At 42.7% G+C, this 25,437-nt stretch overlaps 1 protein-coding gene and 1 non-coding gene across 4 annotated transcripts in view; both read left to right on the forward strand.

Annotated features, from left to right (window-relative positions):
• LOC106579432 (cadherin-23) overlaps positions 1 to 25,437 on the forward strand; it is a 706,260-nt gene that overhangs the window by 260,008 nt on the left and 420,815 nt on the right. For all 3 annotated transcript variants that reach the window (XM_014159337.2, XM_014159338.2, XM_014159342.2), the window contains exon 9: positions 14,584 to 14,662. In XM_014159337.2, the coding sequence (XP_014014812.2) occupies positions 14,584 to 14,662 (79 nt within the window). The remainder of the gene's footprint in view (positions 1 to 14,583; positions 14,663 to 25,437) is intronic.
• Positions 2,295 to 2,370, forward strand: trnav-uac (transfer RNA valine (anticodon UAC)). The gene has a single exon. It is a non-coding gene; the product is annotated as a tRNA-Val (tRNA).

The raw sequence follows: 25,437 nt of genomic DNA on the forward strand, positions 1-25,437 counted from the left end.
TGCCTGCCCGCATATTATTATAAATTTTTTCTATTTTCTTATAATATTATTTGAGTTAGAAAAACATTTAATAGGCTATTGGCTATATATGAGTGCATTGAATGTTTCATCCATGCCGGTCTATTTACGGGCTCCTCTCTTTTTTTGTTGCATCCTGGCTACCCTGAAACGATAGGTCGCTGAAGTGGAATTTGAAATCGTGTAGTGATAAATTTTAGGTCAGATATGCTATAATATAGCCTGAAATGTCACTTTGTTTCCACAATTGCCCTGCTACTGAGTGTTGTGAGGATCCCCCCTTTGTTTAAGGAATACAACACCACCCTATGTGTTCTTCTTTTCATTTCACTGTTCAGTCTCCTTTAGTGTTGATTTTCTTGTTGTTTCTGTGTGTTTGTTGCACTGTGTTTGTTTAGAAACAAAATAGCATTTCTTTCTGCAGTTATGGGTACAAGGAAAAGGTGCATTCAAATCAAGGACTGTAGTGATTGATATTTACACTTTATACTGACAATGACGTCACTTAACATTCAGATTTACAACGTGAAGTGCTTAAACCATGTGGTCAAACGGAAAACAATATTGACACAGCTAAAACAAATGGATTGTGACATCGCTCTCCTCCAAGAGACTCACTTATCAGATAACGAGCACAAAAAGCTTAAATGGGAATGGGTAGATCCAACTTTTTTCTCCCCTGACTCCTACTCAAAAATAAATGGTGTTTGTATACTGGTTAAAAAGAGGTTTTCTTTTACATTGAAAAATATGGTAACTCATTCAGAGGGTCAGTTTGTTATTATCCGGTGCCTATTATTTGGAATTAATTTTACTTTTGCTAATATACAGTATATGCACCAAATTATGATTCCCCACAATTTATTAATAGATGTTTCTTAGAGATTGCAAAGCAGTCAAATACACATTGTGTAGTTGGAAGTGACTTTAATTGCATTTTATCTCCACACATGGACAATTCATGACCAGGTGGTCCCGTATTCAAAATGTCTAGAGCAGTTACATTTCTCTGTGAAGAACAGGGGTTTATTGACATTTGCAGAAAGTTACACCCAACATTAAAAATTACACCCAACATCAAATCCCTATGGCACTTACTCTCGATTTACTTTTTTCTTATCCCTCAGACCTTAGCTCATCAGGTAGAAAACTGTATTATTAATAACATTACCATCTTGGATCATAGTCCTGTATCCCTAAAACTAAAGTTAAAGGATTGACAACCTGGTACATACAGGTGGAGGCTTAATGCTTTCTGTTCTTGGAGAAACTTGTTTTCAAAAGGTTATTTAAGCTGAACATTTTGTCAATTTAAATCAACAGAAGGTATCAGCCCACCCCTTTTATGGGAGAGAGCCTAGTCTTATTTTAGGAGTCAAATTACAACCTCTTCATCTCTGTTCAAAAAAGTATGTATACAAAAACAAGAGAAAATTGAGAGAGATATCTTCCAATTAGAGGAAAGACAAACGAAACAAGGGGATATGAACACTAATTCAGTTGACTGCAGCGAAAGGAGAGCTTAGTACGCTTCTTACGTATAAAGCTGAGGGTTCTATACTAGGCCTATACTCAGGGAGACAAACCAGGGAAACTTCTTGCACTGCAACTGAAAAAGGATGCAGCTGAACAATATACTCTCGATATCAGAACTGTAATGGGCAAAGTTACTTCTTGCCCAGGGGTTTATTGACATTTGCATAAAGTTATACCCAACAACAAAAGTTACACTTTTTTTCTGTTAGCAACATTAAATAAGTTTTGTTTTGGGGAGCGCTTTTTGAAATAGAGTTGATATATGAAAGTCCAAAATCATGTTAGAACAAATGGGGATATGTTGCATTCTTTTTTGCTACGACGTGGAAATCGTCAAGGAGATTGTCTCTCGCCACTTTATTTGCCCTTAGCATAGAAACTCTGGCAAAACCTATTCAAAGTGCCATAAACATTCATGGTCTGCAGGTGGGGCCAAACAAACACAATATATCCCTATATGCAGACGATGCCACAGAGGCTGAGACAACAATTCCAAATATATTTAAATGAATAGGTGAATATGGTGCTACATCAGGCTGTAACATTTACATCACTGAAACTATTGCAATGATGACATTTGTGCTGAAACCTCAAGCATCAAAGACAACAACGCATTTAAGTGGACTGATACGAGCATACTCTACTTGGGTGTTAATGTTACGTCAGACTATGGGAAACTATATGCTTTGAACTACCCCACCTCCCCCCGTGATTAGTAAAATCACTGAAGATCTGAAGTGGCCTTCCCTGTAGCTCAGTTGGTAGAGCATGGTGTTTACAACGCCAGGGTTGTGGGTTTGATTCCCACGGGGGGCCAGCACAGAAAAAAAAAAATCTATGAAATTGTATGAAATGTATGCATTCGCTACCGTAAGTCGCTCTGGATAAGAGCCTCTGCTAAATGACTAAAATGTAAAATGTATCTAGATGCAGGTCGGGTCTCTTCAGTGAAAATTACTATCTTACCAAGAGTGCTTTATCTGTTTTCAATGCTTCCTCTAAAATCTTGCCTAAATACAGCAATAGGCACATTTTTAGGGCAAAATAAGAAGGCTTGTATAAGTTATAAAAAACTGCAGCTGTCCAAATAATTGGGTGGGCTTGGCCTTCCTAACCTTAAATTGTATTTCTGGGCTGCGCAACTCTTGGATTCAACAACCAAATGATTTGTCATGGCTTAAAATTGAGAGTCAATATTGTGCTACAATGCCTTTATGTTGTCTATACTTCACAGCAGACCCTATTTCTGTTGTGAGGATTAAACCAAATGAAATTATCACTCATACATTGAAGTTCAACACCAATATAAACTGATTAATGACATTCCTAGACACTCGCCTATATTCCACAACCCAGCCCTCCTTCCTGCTTCCTAGTCTCAACTGTTGAAAGGCTCAATACTTAAATAATTTCAAGAAATCTAGGAGTAATTCATTATATCCCAAACAAATGTTTATAGGTACATTCAAGTAAGGCAGTTCTAATAAAAAATTTAATACAATTTTATTGGTCACTTGCGCCGAATAGAAGTGTAGACTTTGTCAGGAAATGCTTACTTACGAGCCAATTCCCCTCAATGCAGAGTTAAAAAAAATTGATTGTTAAAAAAGGATTGTTACAAAAAATTACTGAGCCGAATGACTTTATCAAGGGGAAAACTTTTGGACTGTTTCAAACTTTTATCACAATATCATTAACGTTCTAATATTATCTTTAGATAATCTTAAGAACTCATGGTAGGGTGAATCACAGGTGCATATATCAGAGAAGAGTTGGGGGAATGTATGGAAAACACAATATAAAGCTACTACATGTAATCAAACAATGGAGTTCCAACTCAAAGTACTACATTGTCTTTGTATGAGCCCTGATAAACTTGATGAAATTAACAAAGAAATATCCGCTATGTGTTGGAGGCAGTGTGGACAAATAGTTACTTTATCACATATATTTTGGCAATGTCTGAAAATCCAGAGGCAATTTGGGAGACCTCTCTCCTCTCTAACTGCACTACCCCATCCCTCTCTCTTACCTTCTCTTACTCCCCCTTTTTCTGTCCCCTCCCTCACTCCCTCTTCATCTTGTCTTCCTCAGTCCCCCTCTCTGTCCCCTTTCTAATTGCGCTGCTCTCCTAGTACCATCTATGCAGTGTGGTAGTGAAATGTCAAGTGCTAAATTTCAATGCATATTAACTGGGTATGACTGAGGCGACGCCTGGTGTCTCCCCGACTCTCCGATAAATCAGCTGTCACAATGAAGGTCAGGGGGAGCGGTAGTGGGAAGAGACAAAGGAGAGAGAGAAGAGGAAGAAATAAGGTGCGAGGGAGAAAGAGATAGTAAGTGAAAGAGGGTTGAGGGAGAAGGGAGGGAGAGAGAGAGAGAGAAAGGAGGGGGGGCCAGAGGGAAAGTGTGGTTAACAGACTTTTCTGTCTTCATGAAGAGCTACAGGGTGGGTTTGGCTTTTTCTACAGCCCTACACAAACACACCTGATTCAGCTGATCAAAGTCCTGAGTAGTAGCTGATTAGTCAAATTAGGTGTGTTAGAATAGAGTTGGAACTAAATCCTGCACAACCAGTAGCTCTTACAGCCTCCCTCCCAATGTGGAGAACACATTGGGAGGGATCTTAGACCATTCCTCCTTACATAATCTTTCCATATTTTGATATCCTTCAATTCAAACCACAGGGTTTCAATGGGGTTCAAGTCCAGAGACAGTGATGGCCATTGCAATATTTAGATTTTGTGGTCAATTAACCATTTCTTTCTGGATTTTGATGTGTGCTTGGGGTTATTGTCTTGCTGGAAGATCCACTTGTGGCTACGTTCCAGCCTCCTGGCAGAGGCAACCAGGTTTTTGGCAAAAATGAATAAGCAAAATAGCCTCACAACATCCAAGATCCACCACTAGGGCTGTAGCGGTGACTGTATTACCGCCACACTGGTGGTTATGAGTCATGAAGGCAGTCAAATTCCACGTGTCCGTTTAGTCACGGTAATTAGGCTTCTCCAATCTCTGATGCTGCTGATGGTCATTCATGTAAGGAACACGAGGGGAGACAGAGAGCTGGTTCCAAACACAGGGCACAGCAGGTGTTCATTGCAAAGGACCACATGAGGAGGCAGGTAGCTGGGTCCAGGGGCAAGCAGAAGGTCATACACAGGGGTCCAAAAGGGCAACAGTACAGGCAGGGAAAAGGCATTTAAACATTTAAACCTACAAAAAATTATCTGTTTTAGGTCAGTTAGGATCGCCACTTTATTTTAAGAATGTGAAATGTGAGAATAATAGTCGTGAGAATTATTTATTTCAGCTTTTATTTCTTTCATCACATTCCCAGTGGGTCAGAAGTTTACATACACTCAATTAGTATTTGGTAGCATTGCCTTTAAATTGTTTAACTTGGGTCAAACATTTCGGGTAGCCTTCCACAAACTTCCCTCAGTAAGTTGGGTGAATTTTGGCCCATTCCTCCTGACAGAGCTGGTGTAACTGAGTCAGGTTTGTAGGCCTCTTTGCTCGCACACGCTTTTTCAGTTCTGCCCACAAATGTTCTATAGGATTGAGGTCAGGTCTTTGTGAAGGCCACTCCAATACCTTGCATTTGTTGTCCTTAAGCAATTTTGCCACAACTTTGGAAGTATTCTTGGGGTCATTGTCCATTTGGAAGACCCATTTGCGACCAAGCTTTAACTTCCTGACTGATGTCTTGAGATGTTGCTTCAATATATCCACATAATTTTCCTTTCTCATGATGCCATCTATTTTGTGAAGTGCACCAGTCCGTCCTGCAGCATAGTACCCCCACAACATGATGCTGCCACCCCCATGTTTCACGTTTGGGATGGTGTTCTTCGGCTTGCAAGCGTCCACCTTTTTCCCTCGAAACATAACAATGGTCATTATGGCCAAACAGTTCTATTTTTGTTTCATCAGACCGGAGGACATTTCTCCAAAAAGTACGATCTTTGTCCCCATGTGCAGTTGCAAACCGTAGTCTGGCTTTTTTATGGTGGTTTTGGAGCAATGGCTTCTTCCTTGCTGAGCGGCCTTTCAGGTTATCCTCTTGGGGCCACCCCTTCCCGTTCTGATCCCTGTGACGGGATTGCTTGACAAGATACATGGCGCGAAATTCAAAACAGCAAAAATCTAATAATTTCAATTTCTCAAACAATCAACTATTTTACACCATTTGAAAGATAAACATCTCCTTAATCCAACCACATTGTCCAATTTCAAAGAGGCTTTACGGCGAAAGCATAAAGTTAGATTATGTTAGGACAGTACATAGACAAAACATTACCCACAGCCATTTTCAAAGCAAGCATATATGTCACAAAAACCAAAACCACAGCTAAATGCAGCACTAACCTTTGATGATCTTCATCAGATGACACTCCTAGGACATTATGTTAGACAATACATGCATTTTTTGTTCTATCAAGTTCATATTTATATCCAAAAACTGCATTTTACGTCGGCGCGTGACGTTCAGAAAATGTATCTCCCCCAAAACTGCCGGTGAATTTACAAAAATACTCATAAAATGTGGATAAAATATTAAACTGTTATTCAAAGAATTATAGATTAACATCTCCTGAATGCAACCGCATTGACAGATTTCAAAATAACTTTACTGGGAAAGCACCGTTTGCTATAATCTGAGTACTGTGCTCAGAAAAATACACTACGCAATACAGATAGCCGCCATGTTGGAATCATCTAAAATCATAAATAATATTAGAAATATTCACTTACCTTTAATAATCTTCATCAGAAGGCACTTCCAGGATTTCCAGGTCCACAACAAATGTTGTTTTGTTCAATAAAGTTCATAATTGATGTCCAAATAACTCCATGTTGTTCCATGTTGTTAGCGCGTTCAGTAGGCTACTCAAAATGTAGGGCACGCGAGGGAAATGTCACGACGAAAAGCCCCCCCAAAAAATCTATTTACGTTTGTTCAAACATGTCAAACGTTGTATAGCATCAATCTTTAGGGCCATTTTAACGTGAAACGTCAGTAATATTTCAACCGGACCTTTCCTGTGTCTTGAAAAATGTTTTGGAACACAAGGTCTCATCTCACATGAACGCGCGACAATGAAGTGATGTCATCCCAGGGACATCAACTTCCCTTCCTTCTCATTCGGTCTCTGTTCATCATAGACGCTTCAAGCAACTTTCTAAAGACTGTTGACATCGAGTGGAAGCCTTAGGAAGTGCAAAATGAATCCTTTGTCACTGTGTGTTCCATTGGCAATGACTTGAAAATAGTACATCCACAAGATTTTAATTTCCTGCTTGTATTTTTCTCAGGTTTTTGCCTGCCATACGAGTTCTGTTATACTTACAGACACCATTCAAACTTTTTTGAGTGTTTTCTATCAAAATACTAATAATATGCACATTCTAGTTTCTGGGCCAGAGTAGTAACCTTTTGAAATTGGGTACGTTTTTCATCTGGCCGTGAAAATACTGCCCCCTAGCCCCAACAGGTTATGTTGATATAGGACTCGTTTTACTGTGGATATAGATACTTTTGTGCCTGTTTCCTCCAGCATCTTCAAAAGGTCCTTTGTTTTAGTTCTGGGATTGATTTGCACTTCTCTCACCAAAGTACGTTCATCTCTAGGAGACAGAATGCGTCTCCTACCTGAGCGGAATGACAGCTGTGTGGTCCTATTGTGTTTATACTTGCATACTATTGTTTGTACAGATGAATGTGGTACCTTCAGGCATTTGGAAATTGCTCCCAAGGATGAGGTCTTGGCTGATTTTTTTTACATTTCCCCATGATGTCAAGCAAAGAGGCACAGAGTTTGAAGGTAGGCCTTGAAATACATCCACATGTACACCTCCAATTGACTCAAATTATGTAAATTAGCCTAGCAGAAGCTTCTAACGCCATGACATAATTTTCTGGACTTTTCCAAGCTGTTTAAAGGCACAGTCAACTTAGTGTATGTAATCTTCTGACCCACTGGAATTGTGATGCAGTGAAATTTAAGTGAAATAATATGTCTTTAAACAATTGTTCTAAAAATTACTTTTTATCATGCACAAAGTAGATATCCTAACTGACTTGCCAAAACTATAGTTTGTTCACAAGAAATTTGTGGAATGATTGAAAAACGAGTTTTAATGACTCCAACCTAAGTGTATGTAAACTTCCGACTTCAACTTTACATGTGGGGGTCTGGGAGAGGAAGTGTATCCATATGATGATTGAGCATGTGCCTGAACTAAATTTAATACACTATTTGTAGTCTCACCCATTGAATTCTATTGACCGGTCATTTTGGACCGAAGTTAAAAGTCAAATAAAACACCCAAAATGTAATGAAAATCATAAAAATGTAAATCGGTCCAATTCGACCGGAACACAGCAGGAGGGTTAAAGTTATGTATAGTAACCTAGTTGTAAAATAGTAAATAATGGCTACATCTCAGAACATTTTAAGCTGTCAAGAGGAGTAAAACAAGGTTGTCCACTATCGGCATATCTATTTATTATTGCCATTGAAATGTTAGCTGTTAAAATTTGATCCAACAATAATATTAAGGGATTAGAAATATGTGGCTTAAAAACAAAGGTGTCATTGTACGCTGATTATTCATGTTTTCTTTTAAAACCACAATTACAATCCCTCCACAGCCTCAGAGGATCAATATACTTTTTTTAACCTCTCTAGATTAAACCAAAGTGTACTACATTATGTATTGGGTCACAAACAAATGCAACTTTTACATTACCGTGTAGTTTACCAATAAAAGGGTCTGATGTGGATGTGGACATACTCGGTATACATATCCCGAAAGAATGAAATGATCTCACTCCAAAACATTTTTATAGAAAGTTAGCAAAAATAGATAAGATCTTGCTACCATGAAATGGAAAATCCCTGTCTATTTGTGGAAAAATCACCCTGCTTAACTCTTTAGTCATATCACAGTTAACCTATTTGCTTATGGTTTTGCCTACACCTAGTGACCTGCTTTTTAAATGATATGAACCAAAAAATATTCAATTTTATTGTGAATGGCAAGCCAGACAAAATTAAAAGGGCCTATTTATATAACGAATATGATTCGGAGGGCAGAAATTATTAAATATTAAAGCATTAGACCTTTCACTAAAGCCAACAGTCATACAAAAGCTACACTTAAATCCAAAATGGTTCTCTGGTAAATTTGTAAGAATTTCTCACCCCATGTTCAATAATGGCCTTTTCCCCTTTATTACCAAGTGGCACAGTGGTCTAAGACACTGCATCTCAGTGCAAGAAGCGTCAATGCAGAACCTGGTTTTAATCCAGGCTGCATCACATCCGGCCATGATTTGGAGTCTCATAGGGCGGTGCATAATTGGCCCAGCGTTGTCAAGGTTAGGCCGGGGTAGGCAGTCATTGTAAATTAGAATTTGCTCTTAACTGACTTGCCTAGTTAAATAAATTCAGATTACAACTTCTCACTTTCAGTTATTTGAAAATGAAATACTCTTAAAAATATTGTTATTTTTTAAACAAGCCTTAGAAAGTTGGTTGCAATTTCAGTTTAATCCACCTGAAAAGACATATCAAATAAGACAACAAATATTGTGGTTAAACTTTGTAAATTATATCATAAATAAGACTGATGGAGTCGTCACACATGCAGCTAACACAGACATATGGAAATGTCTGCTCTACCCAAAATTACAACCAACTCATTGCAGCATTAAAACTCAGCAAAAATAGAAATGTCCTCTCACTGTCAACTGCGTAAATATGTGGAACTATTTGTAAGAACATAACAAGATTCAACAACTGAGACAAACTGAACAAGTTCCACAGACATGTGACTAACAGAAATTGATTAATGTGTCCCTGAACAAAGGGGGGGGGGGTCAAAATCAAAAGTAACAGTCAGTATCTGGTGTGGCCACCAGCTGCATTAAGTACTGCAGTGCATTTCCTCCTCATGGACTGCACCAGATTTGCCAGTTCTTGCTGTGACATGTTACCCCACATTTCCACCAAGGCACCTGCAAGTTCTCAGACATTTCTATCCCTCACCCTCCGACCCCAGAGGTCCCAGATGTGTTCAATGGGATTGAGATCCGGGCTCTTCACTAGAGGAAGAGAGGCGTAGAGGTGGTTCAGAGAATCACCAGCAACAAAAGCGACATCATTGATGTATACAGAGAAGAGTCTCAGCCCGAGAATTGAACCCTGTGGCACCCCCATAGAGATTGCCAGAGGTCCGGACAACAGGCCCTCCGATTTGACACACTGAACTCTGTCAGAGAAGTAGTTCTAGTCTGCCAATTAGAATGTGGTGATTGACAGAGTCAAAAGCCTTGGCCAGGTTGATGAATACGGCTGCACAGTAATGTCTCTTATCGATGGCGGTTATGATATCGTTTAGGACCTTGAGCATGGCTGAGGTGCACCCATGACCAGCTCTGAAACCAGACTGCATAGCGGAGAAGGTACGGTGGGATTCAAAATGGTCTGTGATCTGCTTGTTAACTTGGCTTTCGAAGACCTTAGAAAGGCAGGGTAGGATAGATATAGGTCTGTAGCAGTTTGGGTCAAGAGTGTCTCCCCCTTTGAAGAGGGGGATGACCGTGGCAGCTTTCCAATCTTTGGGAATCTCAGACGAAACGAAAGAGAGGTTGAACAGGCTGGTAATAGGGGTTGCAACAATTTCGGCAGATCATTTTAGAAATAAAGGGTCCAGATTGTCTAGCCCAGCTGATTTGTAGGGGTCCAGATTTTGCAGCTCTTTCAGAACGTCAGCTATCTGGATTTGGGTGAAGGAGAAATGGAGGAAGCTTGGGCGAGTTGCTGTGGGGAGTGCAGGGCTGTTGACCGGGGTAGGGGTAGCCAGGTGGAAAGCATGGCCAGCCGTAGAAAAATACTTATTGAAATTCTCAATTATAGTGGATTTATCGGTGGTGACAGTGTTTCCTAGCCTCAGTGCAGTGGGCAGCTGGGAGGAGATGCTCTTATTCTCCATGGACTTTACAGTGTCGCAGAACATTTTGAGTTTGTGCTACAGGATGCACATTTCTGTTTGAAAAAGCTAGCCTTAGCTTTTCTAACTGCCTGTGTATATTGGTTTCTAACTTCCCTGAAAGGTTGCATGTCACGGGGGCTATTCGATGCGAATGTAGAACGCCACAGGATGTTTTTGTGCTGGTCAAGGGCAGTCAGGTCTGGAGAGAACCAAGGGCTATATCTGTTCCTGGTTTTAAAAAAAAATTGAAAGGGGCATGCTTATTTAAGATGGTGAAGAAGGCACTTTTAAAGAATGACCAGGCATCCTCTACTGACTGGATGAGGTCAATATCCTTCCAGGATACCCGGGCCAGGTCGATTAGAAAGGCCTGCTCTCTGAAGTGTTTTAGGGAGCGTTTGACAGTGATGAGGGGTGGTCGTTTGACCACAGACCCATTACAGAGGGAGGCAATGAGGCAGTAATCACTGAGATCTTGGTTGAAAATAGAGGTGTATTTGGAGTTTTTTAGGATGATATCTATGAGGGTGCCCGTGTTTACGAATTTGGGGTTGTAGCTGGTGGGTTCATTGATAATTTGTGTGAGATTGAAGGCATCCAGCTTAGATTGTAGGATGGCTGGGGTGTTAAGCATGTCTCAGTTTAGGTCACCTAGCAGCACGAGCTCTGAAGATAGGTGGGGGGCAATCAGTTCACAGGGCCTGGGTTAACCTCCACATCACCCGAGGAACAGAGGAGGAGTAGGGTACGGCTAAAGGCTATCAAAACTGGTCGTCTAGTGCTGGGTGAGGTCACCGCATGTGTGGGAGGTGGGACAAATGAGGTATCTGAGGCATGTTGAGTGGGACTAGGGGCTCCGCAGTAAACTAAAACAATGATAAATATCCTAAACAACAGTTTACAAGGCATATTAATATTTGAGAGAGACAAAAAAATGAGGCATAAAGCAATCACAGGTTTTGATTGGTAGAGCTAGCTAAAACAACAACGAGTAAGACAACAACAGCTAATCAGCTAAGACAACAACAGGTAAAATGGCGATGAATGGGCAGAGAGGGTCAGTTAACTACACACAGGGCCTGAGTTCGCGGCAGGTGCCGACAGATAAACAAATATAAACAAAATGGAGTACCGTGATTAATGAACAGTCCAGCAGGCGTCAGCTATGTAGCCAAGTGATCATAGGGTCCAGTGAACAGCAATAGATGGAGCAGGGAAGCCGCGGGGTAGTTGTTACTACGTTAGCATGTGGGAGACACAGTGTTTAAAGTTAGCAGGCCGGGGTAAGCAGAAGCGTCTGCTCCGACGTCCGGCAAAGGCCGGGTTGAAGGCACAGCGGATGGAGTTTTGTCGGCAGACCAGTCGTGATGGATTGGCGCAGCGCCGTATCGAGAAAGGGTCCAAGCCAGATGGCGAAAGAGGTATTGTAGTTGTAGTAATTTCGTTTGCTAGCCGGGAGATGCGCCTGGCTCGCAGCTAACTGGTGCTAGCTTCGGGGCAAGGGCATTAGCTGCTATAGCCACTCGGTAGCAGCTAGCTAGCAGCGATGATCCGATGCAAAGGTCCAGAGCTTACGGCAGGGAACCGGCGGAGCAATGGATTCTAGCCGTGTTTGGGTAGAGTCCGGGTGATCACTGAGTATGCCGGGAGGGGGGCCTGGCTCAGGGCTAGCTTCGGGGCTGGGTCACTCGGTGACAGCTAGCTAGCTGTGATGATCAGGAGTAATGGTCCAGGGTTTACGGCAGGAGTCCGGCATTGTAGTGGAGAAAACAGTCCAATACTGGTAGGCTGGCAAGTATTATCCAGGCAAAAAAAAAAGAGCTGTTGTCTGTGCGGAAGGTAAAGGCCGCTAGCAGTGGCTAACAATGACTAAATAGCTAGTAGCTAATTAGCTGGTTAACTGCTGATGGCTAGCCTCTGATGGAGGTTCTGGCTATAAGGTCTAAAAAAAATAGCGGTTCCGTATCACATTGGGTGAGGCAGGTTACCGGAAGGTATATTTAATTTAAAAATGGAAAAGAGATTGAAAATAAAATGTAAATATATTAAAAAATACGAAAATACAAAAGTACACAAGAGGACGGCAAAACACGCCTGCACTGCTAGGCCATCTTGGGAAAAAATAAATAAAAATGAAGATCTGTGAAGTTATTTGGATTTTTAAGAATTATCTTTGAAAGACAGGGTCCTGAAAAAGGGACATTTCTTTATTTTGCTGAGTTTATATACTGAGATCATGTGACACAGATTGCACACAGGTGGACTTTATTTAACTAATTATGTGACTTCTGAAGGTAATTGGTTGCACCAGATCTTATTTTGGGGCTTCATTGCAAAGGAGGTGAATGCATGCATCACTTTTCTGTGAATTTCTTTCATTTCACTTTGGACTATTTTGTGTATGTCACATGAAATCCAAATAAAAATCAATTTAAATTACAAGTTGTAATGCAACAAAATAGGAAAAACGTGAAGGGGGATGAATACTTTTGCAAGGCACGGGTAGTTCAACGATACTGTAAATGTGCTATTCTCACACACTCCTGCCCTCAGATCATATTCTAACGGGCATCTGTTATTTTCAGTTTGCTAGTGTTTGCCTGTGATAAGCCACCGGGCTTGACTGACTGAGTGGGTGTCAACTATCCTCAAGGCTGGTGACATTTTCACATAAACAGATATCAAACACGTAGCCCTGTCATAGGTCATTTTTCAAATGCCATCCCTCCCTCTCTTTCTGTCTTTCATGCTCCCTCTCTCCAGCTCTCTTGTTTTCTCTCTCTTTCTTTCTGTCTCTCACTCCCTCCATCCCTCCCTGTCCCTCTCTCTCCCTCTATCCCTTTCTGTCTCTGTCTTTCCACAAACCAACTTGCCATCCATACAAAACTTTGATGGCAGATTGAGATTGAAAAGTATTTGTCAAAGAACAGCATAGGGACAGATTTTTGGGCTGTTATGGATTTGTGTTGTCAGAGATGCTATTTAAACCCTTTCTGGGACAAAGACAATTTGGCTGTCAAACTGGTGAGCTGAAAGGAAAGAGAGAGGAAGGGGGGAGTATTTTTGGGTGGTGGGGGTGGGGAGGGTGTAAGGTAGCATTGTGCAAGGATAAGGGAAAAAGAAACAGAGAGGAGGTGAGAGCTGAGAGGGAGGGAGGAATGGTGAGAGAGGGAGGAGGGTGAAGGGTAGGGGGTTTAAATGCCGGTTGATTGAACATATTCCACTTGTATGGACAGCAGGAGAATATTGCTCATATTACTTCAGCTCTCTCCATCTCTCTCTCACTCACTTTGTCTCTCCCTGTCTCTACCTACCCTCTCCCATCTCCCTCTCTCTTCCCTCTGTCTCTGGTAGTGATCACTCCAATCTAAAATACCTTTAATTGATTCTGCTGTAATTAGTCAATGACAAAAGATGCTTTGGTAGAATTGGAGCATAAACATGCCTCAGACACAATTTGCTGGATCAATGGGAGGCAGATATGAAAAGAGGGAGAGAGGGATGGAGAGAGAAGAGGGAGGGGGTGTTTTCTGGTCGGCTTAGCAAAGGTAGTGAGAGAGAATGTGAGAGAGAAGGAAAGGGAGAAAGAGAGATAGGGATGGAGAGAGGTGTTTTTAAGCACCGCCACCTTGTCTGATTGAGGCGCGGAGGCCGAGAACACTGCGGATCAAAGACTTTTCAAATAGCTTATTTTTCTTCACCTCTCCCTCTTTCTCTACGTTTTTTTTCATGATTTGCAACCTCATCTGCTAAGCTGGAGAGTTTTGAAACGATAGGTGTGTGTGTGTGTGTGTGTGTGTGTGTGTGTGTGTGTGTGTGTGTGTGTGTGTGTGTGTGTGTGTGTGTGTGTGTGTGTGTGTGTGTGTGTGTGTGTGTGTGTGTCCATGTCTGTATCTGTTTGTCTGTATGTGTAATGAGTGTCTTGGTGTGGTAGAGTCTAAGGGTATGAGAAGTTGTGCTTACTATAGTGTCTACAAGATAATAAGTGCTCTAAACCTCTTTTTTCCTGTGTGTGTGTGTCCACAGGGCTATGAGGTGCGCAAGATAAGAGCCATTGACCAGGATCTGGGGAGACCGAGAGGCATCGGCTACACCATCATCTCAGGTCTGTCACAATCAATTAGTTAATCAATCAATGACAGGTTAGTTAATCAATCACACACTCACTCACTCACTGCTTATTATTGGGTGTTATGGTTGTAAACTAAACATTGCTTTTAGAGTTTAACTGATCATACCAAATCATAAAACATACAATACTATCAGAAGCACAGTGTTCTTTGTTTCATGTCTGTAGGCCTTACCAGTGCTGAGATATTACAATGTTTGTGTCAGTATTCTGGTTCAAAGTGTCACGGGACATAATGCACAGGTCAAAGGCAAAGCCTTTTCCAAAAATGGCACCACAATGACACAGGTGGACTAAGATTAACAAATATAAACTCAAATATCTCAAGATAGGAATGTCCTATCAACAGGACTTTTTCAGGTGTTATACAATAATATGAGCATGTTCAATTAAATCTTTCCGCTGACCAGGTGAATACAGGGGAAAGCTATGAACCCTTATTGATGTCACCTGTTAAATCCACTTCAATCAGTGTAGATGAAGGGGCGGATTTTTAAGCCTTGAGACAATTGAGATCTGTGTGTGTACCATTCAGAGGGTGAATGGGCAAGACAAAGTATTTAAGTGCCTTTGAACAGGGTGTGGTAGTAAGTGCCAAGCGCACCGGTTTGAATGTGTCAAGAACTGCAACACTGCTGGGATTTTCACACTCAACAGTTTCCTGTGTGTATCAAGAATGGTCCACCACCCAAAGGACATCCAGCAAACTTGATACAATTTTTTTTATTTCACCTTTATTTAACCAGGTAGGTAAGTTGAGAACAAGTTCTCATTTACAATTGCGACCTGGCCAAGATAAAGCAAAGCAGTTCGACAACATACAAAAACACAGAGTTACACATGGAGTAAAACAACATACAATCAATGATGCAGTAGAAAAAAATAAGACTATATACAATGTGAGCAAATGATGTGAGATAAGGGAGGTAAAGGCAAAAAAGGCCATGGTGGCAAAGTAAATAAAGTATAGTAAGTAAAACACTTGAATGGTAGATTTGTAGTTTGAAGAAAGTTCAACGTTAAAATATAAATAATATGGTGCAAAGGAGCAAAATAAATAAAATAAATAAATACAGTAGGGGAAGAGGTAGTAGTTTGGGCTAAATTATAGATGGGCTATGTACAGGTGCAGTGATCTGGGAGCTGCTCTGATAGCTGGTGCTTAAAGCTAGTGAGGGAGATAAGTGTTTCCAGTTTCAGAGATTTTTGTAGTTCGTTCCAGTCATTGGCAGCAGAGAACTGGAAGGAGAGACGACCAAAGGAGGAGTTGGCTTTAGGGGTGACCAGAGAGATATACCTGCTGGAGCGCGTGCTACAGGTGGGTGCTGCTATGGTGACCAGTGAGCGGAGATAAGGGGGGACTTTACCTAGCAGGGTCTTGTAGATGACCTGGAGCCAATGTGTTTGGCGACGATTATGAAGCGAAGGCCAGCCAACGAGAGCGTACAGGTCGCAGTGGTGGGTAGTATATGGGGCTTTGGTGACAAAACAGATGGCACTGTGATAGACTGCATCCAGCTTGTTGAGTAGGGTATTGGAGGCTATTTTGTAAATGACATCACCGAAGTCGAGGATTGGTAGGATGGTCAGTTTTACGAGGGTATGTTTGGCAGCATGAGTGAAGGATGCTTTGTTGCGAAATAGGAAGCCAATTCTAGATTTAACTTTGGATTGGAGATGATTGATGTGAGTCTGGAAGGAGAGTTTACAGTCTAACCAGACACCTAGGTATTTGTAGTTGTCCACAAATTCTAAGTTAGAACCGTCCAGAGAAGTGATGCTGGACAGGCGGGCAGGTGCAGGCAGCGATCGGTTGAAGAGCATGCATTTAGTTTTACTTGTGTTTAGGAGCAGTTGGAGACCACGGAAGGAGAGTTGAATGGCATTGAAGCTCGTCTGGAGGGTTGTTAACACAGTGTCCAAAGAAGGGCCAGAAGTATACAGAATGGTGTCGTCTGCGTAGAGGTGGATCAGAGATTCACCAGCAGCAAGAGCAACATCATTGATGTATACAGAGAAAAGAGTTGGCCCAAGAATTGAACCCTGTGGTACCCCCATAGAGACTGCCAGAGGTCCGGACAGCAGGCCCTCCAATTTGACACACTGAACTCTGTCAGAGAAGTAGTTGGTGAACCAGGCGACACAATCGTTTGAGAAACCAAGGCTACTGAGTCTGCCGATGAGGATGTGGTGATTAACAGAGTCAAAAGCTTTGGCCAGGTCAATGAATACGGCAGCACAGTATTGTTTCTTATCGATGGCGGTTACGATGTCGTTTAGGACCTTGAGCGTGGCTGAGGTGCACCCATGACCAGCTCTGAAACCAGATTGCATAGCGGAGAGGGTGCGGTGGGATTCGAAATGGTCAGTAATCTGTTTGTTGACTTGGCTTTCGAAGACCTTAGAAAGGCAGGGTAGGATGGATATAGGTCTGTAGCAATTTGGGTCAAGAGTGTCACCTCCTTTGAAGAGGGGGATGACAGCAGCTGCTTTCCAATCTATGGGAATCTCAGACGACACGAAAGAGAGGTTGAACAGGCTAGTAATAGGGGTTGCAATAATTTCGGCAGATAATTTTAGAAAGAAAGGGTCCAGATTGTCAAGCCCAGCTGATTTGTATGGGTCCAGATTTTGCAGCTCTTTCAGAACATCAGCTGAATGGATTTGGGAGAAGGAGAAATGGAGGATGCTTGGGCGAGTAGCTGTGGGGGGTGCAGTGCTGTTGAATGCAGTAGGGGTAGTTAGGTGGAAAGCATGGCCAGCCGTAGAAAAATGCTTATTGAAATTCTCAATTATAGTGGGCTTATCGGTGGTGACAGAGTTTCCTATCCTCAGTACAGTGGGCAGTTGGGAGGAGGTGTTCTTATTCTCCATGGACTTTACAATGTCCCAGAACTTTTTAGAGTTTGGTTTGCAGGAAGCAAATTTCTGTTTGAAAAATGTGGGAAGCATTGGAGTCAACATGGGCCAGTATCCCTGTGGAATAATTTTGACACTTTGTAGAGTCCATGCCCCGATGAATTGAGGCTGTTCTGAGGGCAAAAGGGGGCTGCAACTTAATATTAGGAAGTGTTCCAAATGTTTTGTACACTCAGTGCATATGTACAGAACAAAAATATAAACCCAACAATTTCAAGATTTTACTGATTTACAGTTCATGAAAGGAAATCAGTCAATTGAAATAAATTCATTAGGCCCTAATCTACGCATTTCACATTCCTGGGAATACAGATATGCATCTCTTGATCACAGATACCTTAACGAAAAGGGTAGGGGCGTAGACCCTGGCGACGATGAGGAGCACGCAAATGAGCTTCCCTGAGACGGTTTCTGACAGTTTCTGCAGAAATTCTTTGGTTGTGCAAAACCACAGTTTCATCCGCTGTCTGGGTGGCTGGTCTCAGACGATCCCGCAGGTGAAGAAGCCGGATGTGGAGGTCCTGGGCAGGCGTGGTTACATGTGGTCTGCGGTTGTGAGGCCAGTTGGACATACTACCAAATTCTCTAAAGCGACGTTGGAGGCGGCTTGTGGTAGAGAAATGAACATTCAATTCTCTGGCAACAGCTCTGGTGGGCATTGCTGCAGTCAGCATGCAAATGTATCGCTCGCTCAAAGCTTTAAACATGCGGCATTGTGTTGTGTGACAAAACCGCACTGCATTTTAGAGTGGCCCCTGCACAAGGTGCACCTGTCTAATGATCAAGCTTATTGATATGCCACACCTGTCAGGTGGATGGACTATTTTGGCAAAGGTGAAATAACAGGGATGTAACAAATTTGTGCACAAAATTTGAGTGCAATAAGCTTTTTGTGTGTGTGGAACATTTCTGGGATCTTTTATTTCAGCTCATGATGCATTTATATTTTTGTAGAGTGTAAATTCATTCTCTGATCCTTTGAGTGGGTGGAAAACATACCAGTTCATGCTGCAAGAGCTCTGATACATTTGGAGGATGTCCTCCGGAAGTTTTCATACAGTAATAATGTGTATGTCTATGGAAGTAGATGAGAACCATGAGCCTCCTAGGTTTTGTATTGAAGTCAATGTACCCAGAGAATTACAGAAACTAGCTGTCCTCCAGCTACACCTTCAGAGGGCTGTTTATTTTTTATTTTTTTTAACCTTTATTTAACCTTTATTTAACCAGGCAAGTCAGTTAAGAACAAATTGTTATTTACAATGACAGCCTACCGGGTTAACTGCCTTGTTCATGGGCAGAATGACAGATTTTCACCTTGTCGGCTTGGGGACTCGATCCATCAACCTTTCGGTTACTGGCCCAATGCTCTAACCACTAGGCTACCTGCCACCCCAGAGGTAACTGTAGACCTTCATTGCAAAATAGTTTGTTGTCATCAATTATTTGGTCACATGTGAATATATTTAGTATTGTTTTATCAAAAAATAATAACTTTTCTCGAAGGTAGCACTATATTTATTTGTATGAAATTTACTGAGGAGGATGGTCCTCCCCTTCCTCCTTTGAGGAGCCTCCACTGCTAAGGGCATAGTATCATGTGAGTCACTTGTTAAGTCAGTCAGTCAGTAATTGCTACAGATGTGCTCAATAGTGCTTGAGCACAATGTAGAATGTTGGAACTCAACACTGTTGACTATAATGTCCTGGACAAATCCTGTCTTCATGTCGCCCACGTCGCTTTGGCTCTCTCTTCTCCTGTAGCTACAAGCAATTGGTCTCCTTCACCATGTCTCCCATTAGCTCCTCTGTCAGAAACAGCTTGAATCACTCTGCTGCAGAAGGAGATGGCAAGGGGCTTTGCAGGAGGGGTGAAATGGCTAGTGGCCTTCCAGCTACTGCAGACCTCACGCACTTCACCCACTGTTGGCCTGCCTCCATCACCACCAGCATCTTCAGAGGGACCTGGAACATCATCGGTGGGCAGGGGGGCCTCTGATTCAGGGTTCTCAATGGCCACAAGGTTGGGGGGACGCGCACGGTCACTGTCAGAACCTGATTCCTCACTTTCATACTCAGACTCATTGTCAGAATTTACGCATTTGTAAATTGTCTCCTTTTGAAAGACATTGCTAATGCTATAGCTTAGCCCACTAGCTACATACATAAATAAACAACACTGAGTGGCTCTGTGTGAGTGTCAGAGGTTATGTAATTGACTGCCGGCACCCGCCACTTGTATCAATGAATCATTATGGTTTGTGAGGTAATAATTGATTGATTTACTGTTTTATTTGCATGTTTTCAAGGTCTGGTGACAAATCATGCATTCCGATTCTTGCATAGATTGTAATGGACACATATGATGTGTGTAAAATACTTTTTGTGAATGATGTACTGATTATGATGGAGACAGCTATGTATGGAGACATGTTTGTTGACATCATACAATGCATTGTGGGTTTCACGTAAACGTCTGTCAGACCAAAGATGTTATAACAAAATGAAGTGAAGGGATAAACTCGTATTTCGAGTAAACTTCTGGAAGTGAATGAATGGAAGTGAATGATGGTAGTGTGTGTGTGTGTGTGTGTGTGTGTGTGTGTGTGTGTGTGTGTGTGTGTGTGTGTGTGTGTGTGTGTGTGTGTGTGTGTGTGTGTGTGTGTGTGTGTTGTGTATACTTACAATATACAGACTAATTGGTCAGAAGAGGGGTAAAAGATACTTCATTCTAAATGCAATTGTTCCTGAGAACCTGACGTTTAAATGCATTCAACGTTTATTTTAGTTTGACCAAAACAATAAAGCGAGAGAGGGAGACAGTAAGAGAGAACATCTCTGTCCCACCCTCAGTTAGCTAACGGTGGCTTATTAGCCACCTACTGGCGGTGAATCTACGATCACTTCAACAATTCAACTTAAAATCTTGATAGCAGCATAGCAAGATGTGCAGTGATATACGTTTTTTTTGTGCATTTCGTCAAATGTATATGGTCAAGCACTGAGTGTAGATGAACTCTTGCTTACCTTTTTACCAAGGCAATTGTTTCGTAGCTGTCACGTCCTGACCAGTAAAAGGGGTTATTTGTCATTGTAGTTTGGCCAGGGCGTGGCAGGGGGTGTTTGTTTTGTGTGTTTTGGTTTAGGTTCTGTTTTCTATTTCTATGTTTAAATCTAGTTTTCTATTTCTATGTTGGGGTTTTGTAAATGACCTCCAATTATAGGCAGCTGGTTGTCGTTGTCTCTAATTGGAGGCCATATTTAGTGGTGTTTGTTTCACTTGTGTTTTGTGGGTGGTTGTTTTCCTGAATAGCCTGTGTTGCCTTATGGAACTATTTCGTTGTTTTGCTTATTTTGTTTAAGTGTTATCTTTAAATAAATTAAGAAGATGAGCACTATACCCGCTGCGCCTTGGTCCAATCTTTACGACACCTATGACAGAACCACCCACCAAACAAGGACCAAGCAGCAGGGATTGGAGCACCGAGGAGAAGGATGGACGTGGGGGGCAGAACAACGTTTCTGGGAGAGGAAATTAAGGGAGCTACATGAGGCCGAGAGGCATCCCCCCAAACATTTTTTTGGGGGGGCACACGTGGAGTTGGGCAGAGTCAGGATGGAGACCTGAGCCAACTCCCCATGCTTATTATGGGGAGCGACGGATCAAGCAAGCACCTTGTTACACAGAAATGCACACGGTGTTGCCCATACACACGCACAGTCCGGTGCGGCGAATACGGGCTCCGCAGCGTTGCCGGGCGAGAGTTTGCCGGCAGCCAGGAAGAAGTGTGCCGGCACAACGGATCTGGTCTCCAGTACGTCTCCTCGGCCCAGTTTACCTTGCGCCTGCTCTACGCACGGCAGCCCTCATTCCCCAGCACAGCCCAGTTCGCCCTGTGCCAGCGCTCCGCCAGTGCCGGGCTACAGTGACCATCCAGCCAGGACGGGTTGTGTAGGCGTGCGCTCCAGACCTCCAGTGCGCCTCCAAGACCCAGTGTACCCTGTGCCTGCTCCGCGCACTCTACCTCCAGTGCGCCACCATAGCCCGGTAAGGCCGGTGCCTGATGTGAGCACGCAGTCCGAAGTACGTCTCCCCAGTCCGGTGAGACCAGTTCCAGCGCCCCGAAGGAAGCCTCTAATGATGGTCTGACATCTCCAGCGATTATCCATGGCACGAAGCCTCCAGCGATGATCAATGGCCCGGAGCCTGTAGGGATGATCCAAGTCACAAAGCCTCCAGTGATGATCCATGGCCCGGAGCTTGTATGGATGATCCATGGTACGAAGCCTCCAGTGATAACCCATGGCCCGGAGCGTCCAGTGATGATCCATGGCACAAAGCCTCCAGTGATTATCCATGACGCGGAACCAGTAGTGATGACCCATGGCACGGCGCCTGCAGCGAAGGTCCCCAGTCCGGAACCTACAGAGACGCTCTTCAGCCCTGAGCCTCCAGCGACGCTCCTCAGCCCTGAGCCTCCAGCGACGCTCCTCAGCCCGGAGCCTCCAGCGACGCTCCTCAGCCCGGAGCCTCCAGCGACGCTCCTCAGCCCGGAGTCTCCAGCGACGCCCCTCAGCCCGGAGTCTCCAGCGACGCCCCTCAGCCCGGAGTCTCCAGCGACGCCCCTCAGCCCGGAGCCTCCTGCGACGCTCCTCAGCCAGGAGCCTCCAGCGACGCTCCCCAGCCTAGAGTCTTCTGAACGGGAGCTACGCCCAGAGCCAGAGCCACCTCCGTCATTGACGGTGGCCACCCTCCCTTCCCTCCCTTTAAGTTTGGGTTGTTTTTGTGGGGTTTTTGTTTTTGAGGTGCATTCGGGGTCTGCACCTTTGGGGGGGGGAATGTCACGTCCTGACCAGTAAAAGGGGTTATTTGTCATTGTAGTTTGGTCAGGGCGTGGCAGGGGGTGTTTGTTTTGGTGTTTTTGGTTTAGGTTCTATGTTTTCTATTTCTATGTTTAAATCTAGTTTTCTATTTCTATGTTGGGGTTTTGGCAATGACCTCCAATTAGAGGCAGCTGGTTGTCATTGTCTCTAATTGGAGGCCATATTTAGTGGTGTTTGTTTCACTTGTGTTTTGTGGGTGGTTGTTTTCCTGTATAGCCTGTGTTGCCTTACGGAACTGTTTCGTCGTTTTGTTTAAGTGTTATCTTTAAATAAATTAAGAAGATGAGCACTATACCCGCTGCGCCTTGGTCCAAAAGTGAACAACAAATCCATTCGTCTGGTTTCTTCCACCCACAAATGCGTTATGAGTTATCGTGTTACGACACTTTTCACAGGAAATGGGGAGTGATAGAGAACAGAGGACACTGGTGGGAGGAGCTATAGGAGGACGGGCTCATTGTAATGGCTGGAATGGAATAAATTGATCGGTATCAAACACATCACACATATGGAAACCATTCCAGCCATTACGATGAGCCCGTCTTTCTATAGCTCCTCTCATAATCTTCCTCTGATAGAGAGATACATTACATGTTTTTGTGTGTGTGTGAGTCTGTGCCTGTCTGCCTGAGCACATGTGGGTGTGATGTGTGTCAGAGACATTACATTTTACCAACCCACGACTAAGTTGTGTTACAATACCTTTAGGGCCGCCCGCACCAAAGAGACATAATATCCTGTAAACCAACATACAGGCTTTTGGCAAGTGAGGGTGTGTGTGTGTGTATGCGCGTGTGTGTGTGTGTGTGTGCGTGCGTGTGTGTGTGTGTGTGTATGCATGTGTGCGTGTGTGTTGCGGGCATCCTCGGTGATGTGCTTCATGTCTTTGTATCCCACAAAGTACAGACATTTCAAACAGAACTTTCTGCAACTATCTTCCACATACTGTACAGTATGTACTTCAGCTGAAAATGGAAGGGCGTAAAAACAATTACTATTTCCAGCCAGTCTGTATTGTGATGTAATGCTAGGAGACCTACTTTATGTTTTGTTCTTGTGTGACGCAAACCGAGTTGTGTGGGTTAGGGTGGCTGGGACCGGTTCTTTAGCCTCTTAGACCACAATGGACGGAGAAATAGAGAGAGGGAGAGAGAGATGTGGAGATGGACATAATTAATAAAGATTAAGGAGAGGACTGTATAATGCAGAGAAAACAGTTTCATCAACTATACTGTATATTACAAAAGTAACTGCACATCAGTATAGATAATTTTCCCCCCAACATCGGACACCCCCTAACTTCGGACACTCTCTAGCGGTTGGAGGACTAAATCACCTCGAGCTCAACATTTAAATGGACTGGAAAATAACGGTAAGTTTTCCGACTAATGACACCCTTCTAGCTAGCTGACCGCCAATTTTTATTGCAATTTATGTAAGTTAAGTTAGGTTTTGAGAGTTGTAGTAAGTAGTGTATACACATTTTGTGGGACACGCTGTATATTGTAAAATTTTACTGCGCGACAGACCACACATCATTTAACTTTTTACCTCTGAAATATAGCTAACGGATTTGCTAATGTTACTAGCTTGGTTGCTAAATGTTGATAGAACTGCTAAGTAAGCAAAAAGGAAAATTATTTTAAGCGTTAGATAATACATATCACAAAAACAATTGAATGTTGACAGAGTTATCCAGAGGTATTGATGTAAAAAAGTTGAAATGGGTTTTCATGAAACATCCTCTGTCTAACACTACTTGTTCTCTCAACTGCAGCACTGAAAAGGGAGAGAAAAGCTCCACCGGCCACCTCTGTTTCACAACCCATGGCATTGTTTTTCTCTCTCTCAGTTGTATCAATTACTATTGTTGCTGTAGTACTTCTATATTTTGCAAAACCATGTTAATACATTTGATGTGTTCTTTAAAAAAAAAATAAGACACCACCTGCTGTGCTTGCTGCGGCGAGCGTGATCCGCCTGCAAGCTCCCCGCAGGAGTGTAGGTCCGGGGTGCCATGGGTGTGCTGTGACTTCTGCCAGCACTGGTTTCACTGCAGGTGTGTGCTGTGACTTCTGCCAGCACTGGTTTCACTGCAGGTGTGTGCTGTGACTTCTGCCAGCACTGGTTTCACTGCAGGTGTGTGCTGTGTCTTCTGCCAGCACTGGTTTCACTGCTGTTGTGTGCTGTGACTTCTGCCACCACTGGTTTCACTGCAGGTGTGTGCTGTGACTTCTGCCACCACTGGTTTCACTGCAGGTGTGTGCTGTGACTTCTGCCAGCACTGGTTTCACTGCAGGTGTGTGCAGTGCGATCCAGAGGTGGCGGTGGAGCTGGATTTTAATTGTGATTTTGTGACAATATGGGGATGGAGGTTGAGATTTAAGTGTTTATTTTGTTTGTTTTCATGTGAAATTATTTATTTGTAAAAACAAAATACATGTCTAAAATATAGTATATATTTATTCAACCCATCCAACCCATCAGTATTTCTTCCTTTACTTTCCATGTGCATCTCTGCAACACAAACTCCAACAGTGTTTTAATTGTTTATGTCAATGCACATGACTGAAATTAAAGTTTTGTTTGATGTAAATTATTCATACTCATTTATATTTTAGTATTAAACTGTATTAAATCTACTTTCTCAAAACATAAAATGAATCTGTAAAACAAATGATGATACATTATTTGGTTACAACACTGAATATGTTGGTGAAAAATTTTTTTTTTTAAGAGTCCACAGGAGGGCGCACCGGGCTACGCAATGAAAAGTTGACAGGCAAGTAATTTTTTTTTTACCAGAAGACTAGCCAACTAGTCAACTATCTAGTAAACACTTCGGATATGAGGTTGGTGTCTAATTTTTTTTAACAAAATTAAACAAATATATCTTGTTATTGAACAAAATAGTCAGGTGGCCAATAACTGGGAACCGTATGCCGATA

This window comes from Salmo salar, chromosome ssa19 (assembly GCF_905237065.1).
Source record: "Salmo salar chromosome ssa19, Ssal_v3.1, whole genome shotgun sequence".
Classification (NCBI taxonomy): Eukaryota; Metazoa; Chordata; class Actinopteri; order Salmoniformes; family Salmonidae; genus Salmo; species Salmo salar.